Source organism: Dryobates pubescens, chromosome 36, assembly GCF_014839835.1.
Source record: "Dryobates pubescens isolate bDryPub1 chromosome 36, bDryPub1.pri, whole genome shotgun sequence".
NCBI lineage: Eukaryota > Metazoa > Chordata > Aves > Piciformes > Picidae > Dryobates > Dryobates pubescens.
In genome coordinates, this window is record NC_071647.1 from 2,732,985 (window position 1) to 2,756,614 (window position 23,630).

At 53.8% G+C, this 23,630-nt stretch overlaps 1 protein-coding gene across 1 annotated transcript; it reads left to right on the top strand.

Annotated features, from left to right (window-relative positions):
- Positions 1–1,888: 1,888 nt before the first annotated feature.
- NXPH3 (neurexophilin 3) lies at positions 1,889–3,766 on the top strand. Its single transcript, XM_054176938.1, has 2 exons — positions 1,889–1,949; positions 3,032–3,766. The coding sequence occupies exons 1-2, from the start codon at positions 1,893–1,895 to the stop codon at positions 3,764–3,766; spliced, it is 792 nt and encodes a 263-aa protein (XP_054032913.1). The 5' UTR covers positions 1,889–1,892.
- The last annotated feature ends 19,864 nt before the right edge of the window (positions 3,767–23,630 follow it).

A 23,630-nucleotide genomic window follows, 5' to 3' on the forward strand; every position in this document is an offset into this window, starting at 1 on the left:
CAAGTGGCTCTCTGATGCTGTGAAGCCTCAGGTTTCATTCTAGCCTTGTCCCTGCTGCATGACTCCTGGGTGCTGCACCTTCTCCTGCTGAAAGATGGGAGAGGAGCAGCTGCTGCCTGTGGTGGGACAGAACCCCACCATGCTCAGGGCTCTCTGTCCCACCAGACTGCTGCCTTCTCTTTCTTCTTGAGCCCAGTGCTGCCTGTCATCCTTTTACTGCTGGGCTCATACAGCAGCCTGGCTTGGGGGGGATTGGATCTGCATTTCCTTGGTCCTCTTGTGACTCCTCAAAGTTGAAGAGGAGCAGTGAAACCACACAGCTCCAGTCAGTCCCTCACCTTCTGCCCCTGCTGTGTGGAAGGGAGGGGGGAGAATGCTCTTGCCCAGGCTTCCCCCAGCATGCCCACACACGACCCCCCACAAATGAATCCAACCAAACCTCCCACCCAGCCTGTGCCCCTTGGCAAAGGAGGTGCCAGATCCTCCAGGATCCCCCACATCAATTCTGAGCAGGTAGAAGGGGCCACACAAAGCCCCCAGCATCAGAAGGGCCTGGAACTCTTAACCAGATCTCTCTGGGTTTAGTGATTCTAAGGGTGGGGAGAGGAAGGAGACTGCACAGCCACAGGGCCCTGGGCTGGGGAAGGAAGCATCTCTGCAGGAGCCACTCTCAGAGGAACACAAATTCAACCTCCCCAACAAACCCAAAGGGTCTCCCCTCACCTCATCCATCACCTCCTGAAGGGCACAGACACTCCAGCCCAGTTCCTCTCTTCCTCCCCAGCAGCATAACTGTAGAGATGGGATGGGGGAACAACCATGGAGTGGTTTGGGTTGGAAGAGACCTTGAAGATCACCCAGTTCCAAGCCCCCTGCCATGGGCAGGGACACCTCCCACTAGCCCAGGCTGCTCATCCAGGCTCCACTGCCCGCTGGAAGGGCCCATGGCAGGGCAGGAGCAGGCAGGGGACAGGCAGGGGAGGGGGCAGAGGGGTAAATAGAGGAGGGAGCAGAGGGGCAGGCAGGGGGATAAATAGAGGAGGGAGCAGAGGGGCAGGCAGGGGAGGGGGCAGAGGGATAAATAGAGGAGGGAGCAGAGAGGCAGGCAGGGGAGGGGGCAGAGGGTAAATAGAGGAGGGAGCAGAGGGGCAGGCAGGGGAGGGGGCAGAGGGATAAATAGAGGAGGGAGCAGAGAGGCAGGCAGGGGAGGGGGCAGAGGGTAAATAGAGGAGGGAGCAGAGAGGCAGGCAGGGGGATAAATAGAGGAGGGAGCAGAGGGGTAGGCAGGGGAGGGGGCAGAGGGTAAATAGAGGAGGGAGCAGAGGGGCAGGCAGCCAAGCAGGCAGAGGGAAGCAGGGGACAGGCAGGGAGGAGCAGGCAGAAGGGAGCAAGCAGAAGAGAGCAAGCAGAGGGAGAGGCAGGGAGGAGCAGGCAGGGAAGAGCAGGTCCAGAGGAGCAGGCAGGCAGAGAGAGAGCAGCAGGCAGGCAGAGGGAGAGGAGCAGGCAGGCAGAGGGAGAGCAGCAGGCAGGCAGAGGGAGAGGAGCAGGCAGGCAGAGGGGGAGCAGCAGGCAGGCAGAGGGAGAGGAGCAGGCAGCATGGCAGGAGCAGCAGCGGCAGCAGGTGAAGCGGGTCCGGCACAGCGGGGTGGGAGCTGCCGGAGCCACGATGGGCTAGGGGGGGGGTGCCTAGGAACTGGCTTATAAAGGGGGACACCCCCTGCCCCTCGCTGACGTCCCTGCCTTGAAAAGAAGGGAGGGAAAGGGGGAAAAAAAAAACCCCAACACCCAAAACCAACCAAAAAACCCAGCCCGAAGCAACCCAAGCCCCGAAAGCCAGCGGAGGGCTCTGGAAATCGGAGAGGACGGCGACGGCAGGCGGCAGCGGCTGGAAGATGAATCTGCCTCGGAGCTGCATCGTCCTCCTGCTCCAGGGGAGCATCTCGCTGCTGGTGAGCAGCGGGGATGGGGAAGGGGGGGAAGAGGGGCTGGAGGGGTCGTGCTGCCAAAGGGACCGAGAGGGGTGATTCTCCCCCCCCTCAACCCCCCCCCCCAGGAATATTTCCCACATGGATTTATCCCTCCCCCGGCTCCATTTCCTCCCCCCCCCCGCAACCGAACGAGCGTCCCAAAACTTCTGCTATTTTGCAGCAGGTGAGCAGAGGGCAGGGGAGGGGGGGAGGTGGGGAGGGGGGCTGGAGGTACCTCCTGCTCACCCGCAGAAAGCTGCGGCCCCCTCCCCACCTCAAAGCAGCAGAGCAGTCCTGGTGTAGCTGCTGGGGGTGCTGAGCTCCAGGCCAAGCTCCACTCCCTCCCCATCTTCCCCCCACTGCCCAGCTGAGCCCTCCTCACCCCAAGGCAGTGGGGCTGCAGCATCCACCTCCGCCCCGGGCACCATCCCAAGCTGCTGGCTACTCACAGCCCCCTACCCCCAGCAGCTTGCCCAGCTCCTTCTGTGCTTATTTTGGGGTGCCCAGCTGGCAGAGCCCCCCTTTGCCCCCGCCCCCCCCCCCCAAATGCCAGCAGGAGCAGAGTTCGTGGAGGAGCCCGAGCAGGGCTGTGAGAGGTGAAGGACATCTCCTCAGGTGAGGGCTCACATGGTGCTGTGCTGTCCCCTCCTGCTCCCAGCTCTGTCTCTCCACTGGACCATGGCACAGTCTGGAGGTCAGAAGAGGGCTCCATGGGATGATGCTGCCGGTGGGGAGGCCACGAGGTGGGGCAGCCTCATCCCAGGTGTGTGTCCTCCTCCAGAGCAGCCTCTCCCCACAAGAGATCCCTCGGGGGGCAGTGCTCTGCCCTGGAAGAGGTGGCAGGCTGCAGCAGCAACGAGCACAGTGCTCCTGTCCCAGCTCCCAGGCAGAGCAGGAGAGGATTGCTGGCAGAAGGGAAATAGGAACCGTGGAGAGAAGCAGGGGGGAGAGGGAGATAAGGAAGGGAAGGATGGGAAGGAGGACAGCTGGGTCAGGTCTGGGGAAGCAGGGGGACTCTGGGGGGGTCCAGGCACCCAGCACCCATCTCTCACTTTCCACCACAGGTCATCTGTGGCCAAGAAGAGGCAGGGAAAGGTGTGGAGCAAAGGGAGCCCAAGAGCCAGGAGAGAGCTGGAGCACAGAAGGCCAGAGGGCTGCCCTCTCTCAGGTCCCTCTTCACCCCAAGCCTAGCCCAGAACCTGACCCTCCTGGAGCTGGTGAGCTCCAGCTCGCGGGAGCTATGGGACCTCCTGGACCACCTGTCCCAGAGGGATCCCCCTCTGCAGCCCAGAGGACAGAGGGACTTGGGGCTGGCTTCGGGCAAGCTGAGGAAGGTCTTTGGCTGGGGAGATTTCTACTCCAACATCAAGACAGTGAAGCTGAACCTGCTGATCACCGGCAAGGTGGTCGACCACGGCAACGGCACCGTCAACGTCTTCTTCCGCCACAACTCCACCGGGCAGGGCAACATCTCGGTCAGCCTCGTCCCCCCGACCAAGGCAGTGGAGTTTGACCTGGAGCAGCAGATCTTCATTGAGGCCAAAGAGTCCAAGATCTTCAACTGCAGGGTGGAGCACGAGAAGGTCGACCGGGCCAAGAAGACCACGCTCTGCACCTACGACCCCTCCAAGACCTGCTACCACGAGCACACCCAGAGCCACGTCTCCTGGGTCTGCTCCAAGCCTTTCAAAGTCATCTGCATCTACATCACCTTCTACAGCACAGACTACAGGCTGGTGCAGAAAGTGTGCCCTGACTACAACTACCACAGCGATGTCCCTTACTACCCCTCGGGATGAGGCGCTCAGCCCCTCGCAGGATGCCCTGGTGACAGGGAGAAGGGGAGGGTGGGGGTGGGGAGGGGGGGGGTTGGGAGGGAGGGATGGGTTTGTGGTCCCTAGAAACCAGAGGAGGATTTGCCAGCTCTCCCCCCTCCTCCTCCCCACCCCCAAAAAGCAAAGGACTCCCATGGCAGGAGGAGGCATTTGAGGCTGTGGGGGGCAGCAGCAGCAGCGCTAAGCCTGGCCTGGATCCGTGGCCTTTAGGGGCGAGGGGGCTGCAGTTAGGATCCAGGACAAACAGGGCCAAAAAAGCCACAATCAGGACTTGTGTTTCTCAATGCAATAATGGATTTGCCTGGCTCCAGGGCCACGCGGCCCCCACCAGCTCGGTGGCCAGGCAGAGAGGGCTCTGGGGGCAGGGTGACGCAGCCTGGATCCAGGGGAAAGACCTCAGGGGCGGGGAGGAAAGCATCTGATGTGCTCCCCATGGCTGCCAGGTGCCCGTGGGCAGCTGCCCATGATCAACCCCACATCCAAGCCCTGCAGCAGCAGGAGCTGGGGCTGAGCTTTCCCCCGTTGGGGTGCCAAAAGCTGCCAGGATGGAAGCAGGGGAGGGCAGGGGAGGACCTTCCCGAGGCGCCGCCTCCCCCCGGCTCGCACCAGGCACCATCACACGAGGGGTGGGGGGTGGGGTGGGTCTGGGGACTTGCAAACTGTGGCTGGGCAGGTAGAGAAGTCCTGGTGGAAGCTGTCCAGCCTGCTGACACAATGCATGATTCATGGCTCTCCCCTGGCACGCCGTGATTCATGCCTCTCCCCTTCATCTCAGCCGTGCTTCGGATCACAGCCGGCTCCCCGGTGCCTGCTCCTGCCCTCACCCAGCCGCTCCCAGCTCCAGGTGAGAAGGTGCACAGCCCATGTGTGGAGTGGAGCTCTGACTGGAGCAGTTCATTTACTTCCAAGGGGAGAAAAAAACCCCCACCACCACTCACCCACCCTCCCACCCATCAATCCCCACACCAACGCTGTCCTTGAGAGAGAGAATAAAGTTGTCACGGTGGCACCGAGGCAGGCCCAGTGTTTTTCCTGAGAGCAGTCTCAGCCTCCTTGGGGGAGAAGGAAAAGCAGCTGCAGGGGGTTGGGAAGGAGCCACATGAGCTCTGCCCAAAGCTCAGCTGCAGCTGGGCTCACCTCTGCTAGGAGCTGGGTGTTTGGGTCCAGCTTTGGAGTCCGCTGGGACCTGGATTTTCCCTCCAGAGTCACAGATTGCATCGGGTGGGAAGGGATCCTCAGAGGGCATCTTGGACCCTCAGAGGGCATCTTGTCCAACCCACCCCCCCCACCAGCAGTCAGCAGGGACATCCTCCAACTCGAGCAGGCTGCCCCAGGGCCCCATGAATGCTTGGCTGCTGCTGCCTGTGAGCTCATTCTGCCCCACCGATAGTCATTCCCAACCTCCTCCCCTTCCCCATACAGCCCAACTTCAGGCTCCTACTTAGGTGGACCCATTCCCTCCTCCAGAGAAGACCAAACTAAGCATCACCCTCTCCCCAGTCCTTCCTTTCCCCCCACCAAATCCCATATCCAGAGCACCAGCCCAGCTCCCAAGCCCCCCTCAGCCCCCAGCAGAGTTGCCAGGTGGGTGCTAACCCCAGAGCAGGATTTATGCTTCAGCCTTCCCAGCTCAACTTCCTCCCCCCCTCCCCAGCCTGGGGAGATGTTTGCTGGCTGCTGGCAAAGTTTCACTGCATGCACTTTCACATCTAGACAGGGGCTGCTTCCAAGGCACATCGAGCAGAGAAAGCCTTTTAGTGCAGCAATCAATGGGAGGACTTCCACTCCGAGGACAGGAGAAGTTGAAAATGCTTTGAGAGCAGCCCTGGCAGAAAATAACAGGCAGCAAGAGCTGCTGTGAGGAGGGAGGGAGGGAGGGAAGGAGGAAGGAAGGGGAGGAAACAACCCCCCCCACACACACACACAACCAGGAGCTAGCTGACTGAAGTGTCTTCCCCAGAAAGGTTCTTCTCTGAGGGTTCACCTTTGCTGGAAGGGAGGGCCACAAACACACACAGAGAGAGAGAGAGACACAAAAGATCCTTCCTGCCAGCACAGACCAAGCAAACGCCACCCAGCCCGGCCTGGAAGTTGCTCGTCTGGAGGAGGGTTCAGCCGTTCGCCGTTTGAAGGAAGCAGAGGAGCAGGCAGCAGGGAGCAGGGAGGCAGCCTGCAAAGGATGCACCATTGTCCAAAAGGGATGTGGCAGCTGCAGTTACTAGGAGACCAGGACGGGCCCTTCCCCGGGCTCGGGAGAAGAGGATTCCTGCCAGCACAGTCACCGCCCCGGCTCGGCAGAAGCAGGATTGCACCTGAGAGGTGGGACGAGCAATGGCACAGGGAAGGAGGGGGGGAAACAGAAAGGACCCCTCCCCCCCAAAAACCAACACAGCCCTCACCCCCTAGAGGGCCCCTAACCTGCCACCCAGATCCCTGCAGGATGAGAGAGGGTAGGAGAGGATGGGGTAGGGTAGGATGGGGTAGGGTAGGATGGGATAGGGTAGGATAGGGTAGGGTAGGATAGGGTAGGGTAGGATAGGGTAGGATAGGAGAGGATAGGATAGGATAGGATAGGATAGGGTAGAACAGAATAGGATAAGATAGGATAGGATAGGATAGGATAGGATAGGATAGGATGGGATGGAATGGAATGGAATGGAATGGAATGGAATGGAATAGAAATAAAATTAACCAGGTTGGAAAAGACCTCAAAGATCATCCAGTCCAACCTATCACCCAACACCATCTGATCAACTCAACCATGGCACCAAGCACCCCATCCAGGCTCTTCCTAAACACCTCCAGGGATGGGGACCCCACCACCTCCCTGGGCAGCACATCCCCAGGGCCAATCTCTCTTGCTGGGAAGAATTTCTTCCTCACCTCCAGCCTGAACCTCCCCTGGCACAGCTTGAGACTGTGTCCTCTTGTTCTGGTGCTGCTTGCCTGGGAGAAGAGAACCCCCCTCCTGGCTACAACCTCCCTGCAGGGAGCTGGAGAGAGCAAGAAGGTCTCCCCTGAGTCTTCTCTTCTCCAGCCTAAGACGCCCCAAGGCCCTCAGCCTTTCTCCATCAGAGATGCTTCAGTGCCCTCAGCATCTTTGCAGCTCTTTGCTGTACCCTCCCCAGCAGAGCCCTGTCCTTGAGCTGGGGAGCCCAGAGCTGGCCCCAGCACTCCAGATGTGGCCTCACCAGGGCAGAGGAAGGGGAGGACAACCTCCTTTGACCTGCTGACCGTGCTCTGCTTGATGCATCCCGGGTGCCCATTGGCCTTCTGGGCCACAAGGTCACCTTGCTGGCTCGGCTGAGATGTCCTTGAGTGGATTTGCTCCTGGCTTATGCTCATTGGCTTGGAGCTGGTGGTGCTCAAGCTGGGCTGCAAGGTGGAGCTCAGCCATGGAGTGGTTTCTGCTTCTTGGGTGGAGGAGTTAAACCTTCTCTGCTGGCAATAGCACACCAGGAACTGAGGGTCCAATTCCTTCCCTATTAGCAGATGAACATGAAATAGATCTGGGGGGTGTTGGGGGGCAGCTAAAATGTATCCAGATGAAGTTCCACGAGTTGCAAACTTCATTACCAAGGCAGCAGCTCTGTAATGAGTGTGGAGAGCAGACTTCAAACCTGCTGGGTGACACCAGGGTTCAGGCAAGTGCTGCAGAAGGATTGGGAGGCATCTCTGCAATTAGAGCCCATCTCCATTTATAAATTGCAGCCCCTTATCATCTCTGACAACTCAGTGGATGGCCAAGCTCTCTGTCTCCCAAGCAGGGAGAGCCCTGATGGGAGCTACTTACTGCTGTCATCCCCAGCTCCAGAGTGAACCTTCTCCATCTCCAGTAATTAGCTCTCTTTAGTTTGTTAATACTTTCCCCCTCTTTCCCCCCACCCCCCAAAAATAAAGCCTCCTGATTTAAATTTCATGAAGCTCCCTAGCCTGAGCTTCTGCACATTTAGACCCTGGCTTCCCAGCACAGCCTCCTCCACCCTCCCCACCAAGGCTGAGCAGCAGCCCCCAGCCATGAGTTGCACCCAGCAGAGCTGGGGAGGGGGATTCCAGCTCCCCACACTGGGGTTCAGATGAGTCAGGAGGAAAAGCAGCACCCACCAGCTCCCCAGTCCTGCCACCTCTCTCCATTCCTGGGGGTGGTGGTGGATGATAACATAGCATGGGAGGGGTTGGAAGGGACCTCCAGAGATGGTGAGTCCAAACCCCTGCCGCAGCAGGATCACCCAGGAACACATCCAGGTGGGTCTTGAAAGTCTCCTCAGAAGGAGACTCCACAACCCCTCTGGGCAGCCTGCTGCAGGGCTCCAGCACCCTCAACACCAAAGGAGTTTCTCCTCATGGGTGGGTTGAGGCTCCCACAGCTTTTGCCTCCTCTGCTTGTGAGGACCAAAGTGATCACAGAACCACAGAATGGGTTGGCTTGGAAGGAACCTTCAAGGCCACCCAGTTCCAACCCCCCTGCCATGGGCAGGGACACCTCCCCCCAGCCCAGCTTGCTCAAGGCCTCACCCAACCTGGCACTGAACACCTCCAGGGAGGAGGTAGCCACAACCTCCCTGGGCAACCTGTGCCAGGCTCTCCCCACCCTCACTGCAAGAACTTCTTCCTCAGCCTCCCCTGAGAGATCTGCTTTAGTGGTGGACTTGGCAGTGTGAGGTTGATGGTTGGGACTTGATCTTAAAGGTCTTTTTCCTAACCTTAATGATTCCTTGAGGCCCTTGAAATCCTCTCTGACGTTGGACTAATCCTCCCAGGTCCATAACTTCCTCCTCCCTGCACAGCCCAAGTTCTCCTTTATTAATTTTGCCCTACATTGTAAAGAATAATTAAGGACTAATCGACCTCAAATCAACCTAAATCCATCTCCCTGGAGGCTACTGGGACTTCTCCTCCTCCTCTTGTAATCTGCCAGTCAATCAGATTTGCTCCTTTATTGATTTTTCATACACTCAAGAAGGCTGGAAAAGACCTCAGAGATCATCAGGTCCAACCTATCACCCAGCACCATCTGATCAACTCAACCCTGGCACCAAGGCTCTTCCAGGCTCTTCCTAAACACCTCCAGGGATGGGGACTCCACCACCTCCCTGGGCAGCACATCCCAAAGGCCAATCTCTCCTTCTGGGAAGAATTTCTTCCTCACCTCCAGCCTAAACCTCCCCTGGCACAGCTTAAGACTGTGTCCTCTTGTTCTGGTGCTGCTTGCCTGGGAGAAGAGACCAACCCCCACCTGGCTCCAACCTCCCTTCAGGGAGCTGCAGAGAGCAATGAGGTCTCCCCTGAGCCTCCTTTTCTCCAGGCTAAGCAACCCCAGCTGTCCCTGGCTGGGGCCAGACTCTGCTCAGTGGTGCTCAGGGACAGGACCAGGGGCAAAGGGCACAAACTGGAACCCAGGAGGTTCCATCTGGGCAGGAGGAGAAACTTTGATGTGAGGCTGCTGGAGGCCTGGAGCAGGCTGCCCAGAGAGGTTGTGGAGTCTCCTCCTCTGGAGAGCTTCCAACCCCCCCCCTCCTTGGCCATTGTGCTGCTGGGCAAGCTGCTGTGGGAGCCCTGCTGGAGCAGGGAGCTTGGGCTGGCTGAGCTCCAGAGGTCCCTTCCAACCCTCCCCCTGCTGGGATTCTGCAGCAAGTCCTCTTGCCAGGACAAGCCTGAGCCTTGTGCTCCTGCAGCAAAGTGCTGAGGTTGAGGCTCACAGGAGGAGTGCTGCTCTGAGAGCTTCCCCAGCTCAGACAAACACATTTGGTGCTTCCCTGCCCAAACTTATCAAACGGCTAAACAGGTCCTCAGCTGAGCTCCAGCTCCGAGGGGCGAGGGCTGCTGCCTGCGTGCAGTGCTGCATCTTTATGGAGATTATTAGACTTTAATGAGGTCTAGTGAGTCAGCCAAGCCTCTGTGCTCCTAATCCCCCATTTCAGTAGCCATGGGGAGCTCCTGGATGCATTCATGCTGCCCTTTCTCCTGCTCTTCTGGCGGCACAAAAGCAACTTGCCATCCGATTTGGATCGCCACCGAGCGCTGAGCTCTCAGGGTGGGTGAAGTTAAGAGGCTTGGGGCACCACAAGTGCCTGGGGGAGGGGGGGAGGAGGGGTCCTGCTCCAGCCCATGGTCCACCACAACCTTCCCAGGGAGCTTTCAAGTCCTCTTGAAGTCTCTTTGCCACCCACTCCTTGACGGTGGGAAGAGTTTCTCCTCTTTGCAGCCCACGTCTCACGGTGCCGGCGCAGGATGCATCTCCTGTGCAGCCCTGGGAGGAGAGGCTGAGGGAGCTGGGGTTGCTTAGCCTGCAGAAGAGGAGGCTCAGGGGAGACCTTCTTGCTCTCTGCAACTCCCTGAAGAGAGGCTGTAGCCAGGTGGGGGTTGGGCTCTTCTCCCAGGCAAGCAGCACCAGAAGAAGAGGACACAGTCTCAAGCTGTGCCAGGGGAGGTTCAGGCTGGAGGTGAGGAAGAAATTCTTCCCAGCAAGAGAGATTGGCCCTTGGGATGTGCTGCCCAGGGAGGTGGTGGAGTCCCCATCCCTGGAGGTGTTTAGGAAGAGCCTGGATGAGGCCTTTGGTGCCATGGTTGAGTTGATCAGATGGTGCTGGGTGATAGGTTGGACTTGATGATCTTTGAGGTCTTTTCCAACCTGGTGAATCCTATTCCTATTCCCATTCCCATTCCATTCCTATTCCATCCCATTCCTATTCCATTCTTATTCCATCCCATTCCTATTCCATTCTTATTCCATCCCATTCCTTCCCATCCCATTCCTACTCCATTCCATTCCCATTCCTACTCCATTCCCATTCCTACTCCATCCCATTCCTATTCCTATTCCATTCCTATTCCATCCCATTCCTATTCCATTCTATTCCTATTCCTATTCCATTCCATTCCTATTCCATCCCATTCCTATTCCTATTCCATTCTAATTCCATTCCATTCCTATTCCTATTTCTATTCCATCCCATTCCATCCCATTCCTATTCCTATTCCATCCCATTCCATCCCATTCCTATTCCATTCTATTCCTATTCCATTCTATTCCTATTCCATTCTATTCCTATTCCATTCCTATTCCTACTCCATCCCATTCCTATTCCTATTCCCATCCCATTCCTATTCCATCCCATCCCTATTCCTATTCCATTCTATTCCTATTCCATTCTATTCCTATTCCATTCTATTCCTATTCCTACTCCATCCCATTCCTATTCCAACTCCATCCCATTCCTATTCCATTTCCATTCTATTCCTATTCCATTCCTATTCCTATTCCTATCCCATTCCTATTCCATCCCATCCCTATTCCTATTCCTATTCCATTCCATTCCTATTCCATTCTATTCCTATTCCCATCCCATCCCATCCCATCCCATCCCATCCCACCCCATCCCTTCCTCCAAGTGCTCTGAGCGCCCTTAATTCCTGGCCATAAATCCTCATCAAGCCAGCGCTGGAGGGTGGTGGTGGTGGGGGGGGTGGGTGGATGTTTTTGGTTTGTTTGTTGGGGTTTTTGTTGTTTTGATCAACTTAACCAAGTTATTGCAGGCCTTTGTCTGGGCTGCCTTATCTCTCTTTAGAAGAGATAATATTCATTTGCCTTCTGGGGCTGGAGCGAGGCTGCAGGAGCTCCGGCACTCTGGAAAGCCTCCGCTGCAAGGGGAAGGCGAAGCCGAGCTGATTATTCATGAAATCCCCAGTGTTATGACTTGTGATTGCAGGCAGCAGGCTGAAAATGCAAGTGGGCTGAAGGCATCATGTATTTGATCTAAGAATTATTACAGTTTTCCCCCCAATTAGACTCAGAACCCAAATACAGCCACCTCCCTCCTCCCCCTCCTCCTCCTCCTCCTCCTCCTGCTGCTCCCCCCGCCAGAGCTCAGCACTGGCTGCCGTTTTGTGTCCACCACCGTCTCCCCAGCTGCCTGGGCTTCCCACAAACTCCAAAAGCAGCAGGGTCCCTCATTGCTTCCCCCTCCAGCTCGTGGCAGGGTGCAACTGCTCTCCCAGGAGGAAGCTGCGCTGCCCGGGGTCACATCCCCACCACCAGCCGCTCCGCTTCGCGCCCGAGCGGGAGCCAAGAGGGTGAGTGAGGGAAAAAAACCCACCCCTTGGAATCTGCCCTCTCCCCCCCCAAAACCTTCACCTACCTGAGAGCATCAAACCCTGCTGGGGCTGGAGGGATGAGGCTGAAGGATTAAACAACTGAGCTGCTCTGCTGCTGAGTGCACCGGTGGCAGGATGGCAGCCGGCCAAGCGCCGCAGGAATAGGGCAATCTGCTCCCTCGGGGAGCTGGGCTCGTACACGCTGTTCTGCAGAGCAAGGCCTCAACCTCCTGGTGGGAAGGAAGGATTTACACTTGCCTGAGAGGTTTCCAGACCCACCAGAGCAGCACCCATCTGCCACCCAAATGTCTTTGTTTCCTCATGCCCAAAGAGTAAGAGGGAGGCGTGAGGCAGTAAGCCCTTTCTCCTCCGGTCCCCTAAGGTCACCGGTTGCCACGCTGGAGTTGCTCTCTTGCCATCCAGCTCCTGGGGGGGGGTCTTGTTAGATTGTAAACAAAGAGAAAAGAAGAGCTGAGGACCAGAAGAGATTCCCCCCCCCTCCTTTTAAAAATAGAAAGACTGCCACTGAAGTGCTGCAGGGATAATTCAGGCTGCACACAACCAGCCAGGAGCGCTGGGGTACGAGGGGAGCGGCAATCGCAGCTCCTGGCTCTGTGCACAGGAGCAACATTGAATGGGTGTTAAATGGAATCATTTGGGTTGGAAAAGCCTTCTCAGAGCATCCAATCCAACCATCAGCCCAGCACCACCATGGCCACTAAACCATGTCCCCAAGTGCCATGGCCACAGGTTTCTTGAACCCCTCCAGGGGTGGGGGCTCCACCACCTCCCTGGGCAAGCCTGTGCCAGTGCCTGACCACTCCTGCAGGGAAGAAATTGTTCCTCATCGCCAGCCTAAACGTCCCCTGGTGCAGTTTCAGGCCTTTCCTCTTTTTCCATCACTTGACACTAGGGAGAAGAGAGATTTGCTGCCCAAAGAGCCCCTGGGGCAGGCAGGCAGAGCCAAGTCAGGGATGAACCAGCACCAAAGGCTGCAGGAGCAACCTGGGCGAAGGATGGAGGAGAACGGTGCCTGCCTCCTGCACACACACACACAGAGGGGCCCAAAAGCCTGGACAAAGCAGAGGGAGGGGCATGGAGGGAGCAGGGGGGAGAGATTTGAGGGGACTGTTGGTCCAGATCCACTTGGATGCGGTTCGAGGTGGAGCTGTTTGAGCCACCTCAGTGTGGCCATCCCTGTCCTCTCCCCTTGGGATGAGCTTGAGTGTTGGCACAGCTCTGCAGAGCACCTCCTGGAAAGAGTGAGAGAGAAAAGGGGAAAGCCCTGAATGAAAAAGAAGGGGAGAAAACCTCCACCTGAACACAGGGAAAAACCCTGAAGAAGAGGGGGGAAGAAAAAGGAAAGAATCCTGAACACAGCAACAAACATAAAGCAAACAACAGAAAAACTGAAGGGGGGAGGGGGAAAAAAGGAATAATAAAAATTAAACCTGAATGAAAAGAACAAAAAAACTGAAGAGGAAAAAAGAGAAAGCTGAATCCAAGGGGGGAAAAAATGAATGGAATAATAATTAAACAGCAACAACAAAAAAAAACCTGAATAAAGTAATTTTAAAAGGAATTAAAAAAATCATTAAAAGGAATAAAAATAATGAATATTAATAAAAAATCACTAAAAGGAATAAAAATAATAAATATTAATTAAAATCATTAAAAGGAATAATAATAATAAATATGAATAAAAAATAATTAAAAGGAATGAAAACAAAAATAATAAAAATAAAATTTAATAATAAATAAAATTAATGGAAAATAAAATTAATAAAATGAATAAAGATAATAAAAATAATTTTTAAATAATAAAAATAATTTTTAAAGGAATAAAAAAAATGTTAAGGAATTAAAAAGCATAAAAAGGAATAAAAAAGTCAAAATAATAAAAACAAAATGGATAATAAATGATAACATCAAATTAATGAAAAAATAAAAATTAATAAAAGGAATAAAAGTAATGAAAATAATTTTAAAATAATAAAAATAATTTTTAAAGGGATTAAAAAATAAAAGGGAATTTTTAAAAAATCAAAATAATAAAAATGGTAATAAATAATAATTTAAAAATTAATGGAAAAATAAAATTAATAAAGATAATAAAAATAATTTAAAATTATAAAAATAAATTTTTAAAGGAATAAAAGCTCATAAAAAGGAATAAAAAATCAAATAATAAAAATAAAATTTATACTAAAGAGTAATAAAAATAAAATTAATTTAAAAATAAAAGGAATAAAGATAATAAAAATAATTTTTTTAAAAAATAAAAATAATTTTTAAAGGAATAAAAAATAATTTTAAAAGGAATGAAAAATAATCTTCAAAGGAATAAAGAAAGAAGCCTGAATAAAAGGGAAAAAAAAAAAAGGAAAAGGGAAAAAATGAATTAAAAGAATAAATACAAGGGGGGGGGGGGGGGGAAGAATTAAAAAATAAAAGGAAATAAAATAAAATTAATAAAAAGGAATTTTAAAAATGAATTTTAAAACTGAAGAAAAAACTGAATTTAAAAAACGAAATTAAAGAAAACTAAATTAAAGTAAACTGAATAAAAAATGAAAAAAGGATAAAAAAGTAATACAAAATGAGTTAAAAATGGATAAAAATAATTTCAAAACTTAAAAATATTAATTTTTAAAATGAATTTAAAAGTCATTAAAAGTTAATTTTAAAAGCCTGAATTTAAAAAACCTGAATAATAAAACTGACTAAAAAACCTGAATAAAAGCAAAAAGACTGAAAAATTCTTAATAAAAGAAAAAGAAGGAAAGAAAAGAAGAACTACACTGAAAAAAATAGGGGGGGGGGGCATGAATAATTTTTTTTCATTCATAATTTTTTTAAGGAGGGGCAAAACAATTAAAATAAATTGAAAAGGAATGAAAAACGGGAATGAAATAATGAAATGAAATGAAAAGAAAATGAAATGGAAATGGAAATGGAAATGAAATGAAATGAAATGAAATGAAATGAAATGAAAATGAAAATGAAAATGAAAATGAAAATGAAAAGAAAATGAAATGAAAAGAAAATTAAATTAAAAGTAAATGAAATGAAAAGAAAATGAAATTAAAAGAAAATGAAAATAAAAGAAAATGAAATGGAAATGGAAATGGAAATTAAATGAAATGAAAAGAAAAAGAAAATGAAATGAAAAGAAAATGAAATGAAAAGAAAATGAAATGGAAAGAAAATGAAATGGAAAGAAAATGAAATGGAAAGAAAATGAAATGGAAAGAAAATGAAATGGAAAGAAAATGAAAATGAAATTAAAAGAAAATGAAATTAAAAGAAAATGAAAAGAAAATGAAAATGAAAAGAAAATGAAATGAAAAGAAAATGAAATGAAAAGAAAATGAAATGAAAAGAAAATGAAATGAAAAGAAAATGAAATGAAAAGGAAATGAAAAGAAAATGAAAATGAAAAGAAAATGAAAATGAAAAGAAAATGAAAATGAAAATGAAAATGAAAAGAAAATGAAATGAAAATTAAATTAAAGACAATTAAAAGAAAAGAAAAATAAAATGAAAAAGAAAATGAAAAATAAAATAAAATAAAATAAAAACAAAAACAAAATTTAAGCCAACCAACCAACCAACCCCCCCCAAAACCCCCTACCAAACCCCACCCAAACCAAACAAACCCAAACCAAACAACGACGACAAAACTCCCCCCCAACCCCCCCTCCCCCCCCCCCCCCCCCCCCCCCCCCCCCCCCCTCCCCCCCAACCCCAACTGAAATACTGGGGGGAAAATCAGACTAAACCAAACCCACCCTGACAAATGGACCCCAAGCCTTAAATAAGATTCACCTCCCCCGAACAAATCCCTCAACCCCCCTTCCCCCCACCCCAGTCACGAATCGGCTCCCCCCGAGCCGGCTCCGGCTCCGGCCCCAGCCCTCGCCCCCTGCGCAGCCTTCGGGGGAGCCTGGGCGGCTCCGTCCGCGGCGCAGCCGGCGGCCGCCTGCCCAACCAGGCTGAGCCGCTCCGGCAGGGGCTGCTGGAGCTCGCCGAGTCCCCCGGGACGGCGGATCGCAGCGCCTGGCGTGGTGGAACGCGGCGCTGTCACCGCTCGATGGATCCTCGCGGAGAGAGGGGAAAGGGAGAGGAGGTGGAAAGCAGGGGGGGGAAAAAACCGAACAAGAATTCAGACCTGAAAACAAAAGGGAAAAGCTGTCAAGAGGCGGCGAGGACAGGGGTGGAAAACTTGGCCAGCTCTGGCTAATCCCACCAGACCCTAAGTCCTCTGCAGACAGTTCCCAACTCCAACTGTTTCAAGCCCCACAGCTGCTTGCACTCGAAAAATCTGCTCAATAATTCAGGCTCCACTCGAGCTGCAGAATCCAGCCAGCTCCTGCGGCTCCCTGGGGGAGGTTAGGGGGAAGGTTCTGTTCTGGGCTGCTCCAGGTCAGGGGAGGTTGTCCTCTCGCCCTAGTCTGCCCTGGTGCAGCCTCACCTGGAGTGCTGGGTCCAGTTCTGGGCTCCCTCAGGTCAAAGGAGCTTCTCCTCTCACCCTATTCTGCCCTGGTGCAGCCTCACCCGGAGTGCTGGGTCCAGGCCAAGGGGGAACTGCTGGAGAGGGCACACTGAAGCACTGCAAAGATGCTGAGGGGAGCAGGCCCTCTCTGTGATGGAGACAGGCTGAGAGATTTGGGGCTATTGAGTCTGGAGAAGAGCAGCCTGAGGGGGGATCTGCTCAAGGCTTCAGGGGTGGGTGGCAGGAGGATGGGACTGGACTCTTCTCGGCGGTGCCCGTCTCTTGGGCAAGGTCCTGCCCAGAGCCCAAGGCTGTGGGCACAGCAGCCCAGAGGGCAGAAGGAAATCCTCCGTTCCAGGCACCAGGGGCTCTGAAATTCGCTTGTTTCTCTTTCAGGAAACTACAGCCCCTTGGCCAGAAGATTCCTGGAGGGCCTCCAGACAGGCATGTGGGACTGCTGGGTAAATCAAGAGGTGAAGGCAGCCTGTGGGGGACCAGCCCAGGAGCCCACTGTGGCTGCAAATCACTTGGAGGCTACGCTGCTGCTTTATAAACCTTTTGAGCCTGCAGCCTGGGGCTGCTCCTTTTAACTGCTCTGTTTCCTCTTCCTCCCTCCAATGTGAGGCAGAGTCCCACTGAGACACCGATCAGATGTTGAGATGCCCAACACAGCCTCTGCTGGTCACCATCCGTCTGCCTCTGAGTGCTTGAGCATCACACAGCCTGGGTTGGGAGCTTTTAAAGCTCCTCCAGTCCAACCCCCTCCCTGCAGTCAGCAGGGACAGCCCCAACCAGAGCAGGTGGCTCAGAGCCCCAACCAACCTCCCCTGGCATGGTTGCAGGGATGGAGCAGCTCCCACCTCCTGGGCCAGGGGTTTACACCCTCAGCAGGAAAATTTCCCTCCTCCCCACTCTGAATCTTCTCCTTTCACAGAATCACACCAAGGTTGGAAGAGACCTCAAAGATCCAGCCTGTCACCATCAGCCCTTGCCCTCTCACAAGAGGCCCTGCTCAAAAGTCTGTCCCCAGCTGTCTGAAAGGCAGAAGCTTCAAGCTCAGCCAGTTCCAACCCCCCCCAGCCTTGGGCAGGGACTCCTCCCACCAGCCCAGGTTGCTCAAGGTCCCATCCAGCCTGGCCTTGAACACCTCCAGGGAGGGGACATCCACAATCTCCCCTGAAGTCCTGAAAGGCCACCAGAAGCTCTCCCTGGAGCCTCCTCTCCTCCAGGCTGAACCACCCCAAGTCTCTCAGCTTGTCCTTGAAGGAGAGCTGCTCCAGCCCTCACTCCCACTGGCATTCTCTGTCCCCCCCCCCAGCTAGCAGAGGAAACATGAAGCTTGAGGAGGGCAGATTGAGACTGGAGATGAGGAAGACATTCTTGGCAGTGAGGGTGGGGAGAGCCTGGCACAGGGTGCCCAGGGGAGGTTGTGGATGTCCCCTCCAGGGCCAGGCTGGATGAGCAACCTGGGCTGGTGGGAGGTGTCCCCAGGAGGATCCTGAAGCTCCCTTCCAACCCATTCCATGAACCCCTGGGTTCCACGACCCTGTGGGCACCCCAGGAGCAAGTCTTGCTCACCCTGCAGGTTTGAGCCTGCATCTCCTCAGCCCACTGGATGCCCCTGGCACCTCACCACGGGAAGGCAGCTCCTTGCTCATCCCCTTGGTGGCCCAGCTCTGTTGTTTGCAGCCTCTGTGAGAGCAAACATGATCTCTTAATTAAGGGACTTGTTGGCTTGCTGAACTCAGGCAGATGGGATCTTAATTCAATTAGTAGCCTTTAATTGCCTCTTAGAGCAGGACTTCAAAAAGAAAAAGAAGGGCCACAAGTGAAGGGTTCAGTCCTACCCACACAGGTATCAGCCAGGGGCAGCAAATGCTCTTCAGTGGCTGCTTTCTACCACTCCTCTTCCTCACCCCTGAGGAATGGCTGAATTCTAGCTACAACTTTTGCCTGGTCTCTCTCCCTGATGGCTCAAACATAACCAGAAGCAAGCTTGGAAGTGGCAACAGGCACAAAGGAATCAGATGGCAAACAGGATGCCTGGAGGTTAACCCACAGCCTCCCAGCACAGAGTCAGAGCATGGCTTCAGTTAGGAGGGACCTCAAAGGATCAGGGTCAGGGTTGGAAGGGACCTCAAGGCTCAGCCAGCTCCAACCCCCCTGCCATGGGCAGGGACACCTCACACCGCAGCAGGTTGCTCACAGCCACCTCCAGCCTGGCTGCAAACACCTCCAGGCAGGAGGCTGCCACCACCTCCCTGGGCAGCCTGTGCCAGGCTCTCACCACCCTCCTGGGGAACAACTTCTTCCTCACAGCCAATCTCAATCTCCCCACTTCTGGTTTTGCTCCATCCCCCCCAGTCCTATCCCTCCCTGACCCCCTCAAAAGTCCCTCCCCAGCTTTCTTGCAGCCTCTTTCAGATCCTGGAAGGCCACAATGAGGTCTCCTGGGAGCCTTCTCCTCTCCAGCCTGCACAGCCCCAACTCCCTCAGTCTGTGCTCACAGCAGAGCAGCTCCAGCCCTCTGCTCCTCCTCGTGGCCCTGCTCTGGACAGCTCCAACCTTCCTGCCATGGGCAGGGACACCTCCCACCAGCCCAGGTTGCTCAAGACCTCATCCAGCCTGGCCTTGAACACCTCTCCAGGGAGGGCACATCCACAATCTCCCCTGGGCAACCTGTGCCAGGGTCTCCCCACCCTCCCTTTGGAGAATTTCTTCCTAATCTCCAGCCTCAATCTGCCCTCTTCCAGCTTCAAAATCCATTCCCCCTCACCCTATCACTCCAAGCCCTTGCCCAAAGTCCTCCCCCAGCTTTCTTCCAGGCCCCCCTTCAGGTACAGGCAATCATAAAATGCTAGAATGGTCTGGGTTGGATGGCACCTTCAAGGTCATCCAGCTCCCAGCCTCCCTTCCATGGGCAGGGACAATTGCCACTAGGACCACCTTGCACAAGGCTTCATCCAGCCTGGCCTTGAACACCTCCAGGAAAGAGGCCTGAACTCAACTGGAAAATCATCTCTCTTGGCACACCAGGATGGGGTGGGATGATTTCTTCTGCTCCTTCTCAAAGTCACTCTCTAAGCCAAGCCCAGCATCAATAAATCACAGTTGGAGCCCCCTGGCAGCAAGGGAGGGGGTTGGAACTGGATGATCTTCAAGGTCCCTTCCAACCCAAAGCACTCTGTGATTCCATGATGGTCAGAGAATCAGAGAATCAATAAGGTTGGGAAAGACCTCAGAGATCATCAGGTCCAACCTGCCACCCAACACCTCCTGCCTACTAAACCATGGCTCCAAGTGCCACATCCAATCCCCTCTTGAACCCCTCCAGGGATGGGGACTCCACCACCTCCCTGGGCAGCACATTCCCATGGCCAATCTCTCTTGCTGGGAAGAACTTTCTCCTCACCTCCAGCCTGAACCTCCCCTGGCACAGCTTGAGACTGTGTCCTCTTGTTCTGGTGCTGCTTGCCTGGCAGAAGAGCCCAACCCCCTCCTGGCTACAACCTCCCTTCAGGGAGTTGCAGAGAGCAAGAAGGTCTCCCCTGAGCCTCCTCTTCTCCAGGCTAAGCAACCTCAGCCTCTCCTCCCTGGGCTGTGCTCCAGACCTCTCCCCATCCTCTGGACACGTTCAAGTGTCTCAGTGTCCTTCTTAAGCTGAGGAGCCCAGAACTGGACCCAGGGCTCAAGGACTCAAGTGTGAGGCAACAAGGAGAAGCTGGTGGTGAAGAGGTGCTGATGGAACTCTCCCTTCAGCTCCTGCCTGGGGAAAGCCTCCTTGTTTTGAGGCCTGTTCCTATGCCCACAGGGTTGTTTGTGCTGGCTGGGATGGAGCTGGCTCTTGGAAAAACACCTGGCTGGAAGAGGGCAACTCCATCCCCAGAGCATAAGCAGCTCCTGGAAGGTCACAACTGCCCATTTCTGTTCCTTTCTTGGGGGAGCAAAAGAGGTGACCTTGGGCTTGGCATCCTCCTGAGGATTTACTTCTTGTATTCCCATTCTGTGAATGGAGCCTGGAAAAGAAGCGGGGGGTGGGGAATGGGGGGCAAGAAAAGGTGGAAGCAGCACTGAGGAACTGCTTCAAACTCTCTGCCCACAAGAATGTGACTCTGCAGCATGCTTGCAACAGCCAACAAACCTTGGAAAACAAGGTACTGGCCCAGGTTTCTTTTTTATCCCTTGGCAGGTCCCTGGCCATGCAGTGCACTGCCAAGAACAGCATGAGCAGAGGGAGTGGCAGTGGAAGCATCTCCAAACCTCCCCTGCTACCAAATGGGGGAAATAAACAACCCAGCCCAGCCTGGGCACAGCCTTCTGCTGAGGCTGCCACTGCTGGCACCTGGGAGAGGCCAAACCAGGCTTGCTCAGCACTGGGCAGGCCACAGCTGCAGTCCTGGGTCCAGTTCTGGGCTCCTCAGCTCAGGAAAGAGGTTGAGCTGCTGGAAGGTGTCCAGAGAAGGGCAATGAGGCTGGGGAGGGGTCTGGGGCACAGCCCTGGGAGGAGAGGCTGAGGGAGCTGGGGTTGCTTAGCCTGCAGGAGAGGAGGCTCAGGGGAAACCTTCTTGCTCTCTGCAACTCCCTGCAGGGAGGTTGTAGCCAGCTGGGGGTTGGTCTCTTCTGCCAGGCAAGCAGCACCAGAACAAGAGGACACAGTCTCAAGCTGTGCCAGGGGAGGTTTAGGCTGGAGGGGAGGAGAAAGTTCTTCACCGAGCGAGTCGTTCGTCAGTGGGATGTGCTGCCCAGGGAGGTGGCGGAGTCCCCATCCCTGGAGGGGTTCAAGAGGGGCTTGGATGTGGCACTTGGTGCCATGGACCCCACTTTGTGACCAGGCTGATCTTGTGGGCCCTAAACAGATGTGAACAGAAGGAGCTCCCCCCACCCCTTTCCCTCCCCAGCTAGGAGATGCAGCACTCCTAAGTGTTCACACACTGCAACTGCTTCATTTGGCCTCACCAGGATGAAAGCCAGCAGGCAAAAACCTCTCCAGCTACCCCAGGAGCCACAGCAGGCAGCAGCAGCTCTGCAGCCATCCAGGCAAGGACATCACCCTCCAGGGATGTCAGGCTAGGAGAGCTTGAGGGCCAGCACATCCACCTCCTCCCCCTGAGGTGGAACCAGATCCCTCTTTGAGGAAGCTCTTTCCCTGGGAGCTTTTAAATGACTCAAGATGCTCAGGGCTGACCTCTGTGTCTGCCAGGAGCCTTGCAGCAGAAGTGTAATGACACTTTGGAAATGGTTTCAATTTGTTCCTTCTCATCCCATTACTCCTGGATGTGCAGCCTCTGCCCATTTCAAGGCTCAGGAAGCTTCATTAGCAGCTGGGTACAAACACCTCAGGAGCTCTTGTCCTCAACACTGCTCCCCTGTGGCAGGAGTCAATGGGTTTGTCTTCGATCTCTGCTCCATTTCCCCATGGCAGAGTGCTCCTGGCAGCTGGCTGAGGGGAAAACCAGACAATGTGAGGTGTTGGAAGGGACCTCCAGAGCTCATCCAGCCCAACCCCCCCCTGCCAGAGCAGGAGCACCCAGGGCAGGGCACCCAGGGACACAGCCAGGTGGCTTTTGAAAGCCTCCAGAGGAGGAGACTCCACAACCTCTCTGGGCAGCCTGCCCCAGGGCTCCAGCAGCCTCACATCAAAGCAGTTTCTCCTCACTCTGAAGTGGAACTTCCTGGGTCCCAGCTTGTGCCCACTGCTCCTTGTCCTCTCACTGGGCACCACCACAAGGAGCCTGGCACCTTCACCTTGCCCCCCACCCCTCAGGTATTTGTAGACACTGATCAGATCCCCTCTCAGCCTTCTCCTCTCCAGACTGAACAGCCCCAGGGCTCTCAGCCTTTCATCCAGCAGAGATGCTGAATGCCCTTCATCATCCTCATAGCCTCCACTGGACTCTCCTCAGCAGATCCCTGTCCCTCTTCAACTGGGCTCCATTGGGCTCTCCCCAGCAGATCCCTGTCCCTCTTCAGCTGGAGAGCCCCAGACAGAGAATTCCAGCTGTGGTCTCAGCAGGGCAGAGCAGAAGGGGAGGGGAATCTCCCTAGCCCTGCTGCCCACCCTTCCTGCTGCACCCCAGGCCACCACTGGCCCTCTTGGCCTCACTGCTGTCCAACTGCTGCAGCCTAGCAGAGGCTCCTCACTTCTCTCCTGCACTGTTCCAGTTCCCATCCAGTTTATGAACTACTTTTTTTCCCCCTCTTGTGGCCATGGCTGCTTTTCAGTTACTCAAAGAGGAGCCCTCCACCTTCAGCCCTCTGCTGTGATTCATGCCTGTGATTTTTCCTCATCTGATGGGAGTAACTGCAAAGCCTCTCTGCATCCCTTCCCAACTTACCTCCCCCCATCAATTAACACCCTTCCTCCAGTGATTTGAATCACTCAGGCTCAGAGGCAGAGTCCCTGATGGATCAAACAGCAGCAAGATGCAACCCCCCAAGCTGAACCCAAAACTCAGGGGAGGGGTTTTTGCCTTGCCTCTGCCCAGCTCCAGTGGGCTAAAAGGGCCACTTCCCACACTGAGCTGCTCCTGCTTTATTTCCTACAAGGGCTCAGGTTGGAAGGGACCTCAGAGATCATCAACTCCCAACCTCCCCACCGTGGGCTGGGACAGCTCTCAATGAGGCTCAGCTGCCCAAGGCCTCATCCAGCCTGGCCTTGAACACCTCCAGGGAGGAGGCAGCCACAAGCTGCCTGGGAAACCTCTCTCAGGGTCTCAGCACCCTCAGGCTGAAGAACTTCTTCCTCAGCTCTGCTCTAACCCTGCTCTCCCTCAGCTGCAAACCATTCCCCCTTGGCCTGGCTCTAGCCACCCTCAGCAGAAGTCTCTCTGCAGCCTTCCTGCAGGTGCTGGCAGGCAGCTCTAAGGTCCCCCCCCAGCTATTTTATCAGCTGGGTTTTCCAAAAGCCTCCCAGGTCACTGCAATTTCTTTCAGCAACTGTTTCTGTGGGGTTTGGGGGTTGGGTTTTTTCCCCACCACCTATTTCCTAGGCTCTTGGGTGTTCAGTTGGTTTGTTTCCCCCTTAGAATCACAGAATCAATAAGGTTGGAAAAGACCTCAGAGATCAGCAAGCCCAACCTGGCACCCAGCACCATCTGATCAGCTCAACCATGGCACCAAGGGCCTCAGCCAGGCTCTTCCTAAACACCTCCAGGGATGGGGATGCCACCACCTCCCTGGGCAGCACATCCCAATGGCCAATCTCTCTTGCTAGGAAGAATTTCCTCCTCACCTCCAGCC

Excerpts from the sequence above, each read along its gene's own strand:
- NXPH3 (XM_054176938.1), top strand. The coding sequence starts at position 1,893 with ATGAATCTGCCTCGGAGCTGCATCGTCCTCCTGCTCCAGGGGAGCATC. Across the intron at positions 1,950-3,031 it reads AGGGGAGCATCTCGCTGCTG|GTCATCTGTGGCCAAGAAGA; the intron begins GTGAGCAGCGGG and ends TTTCCACCACAG.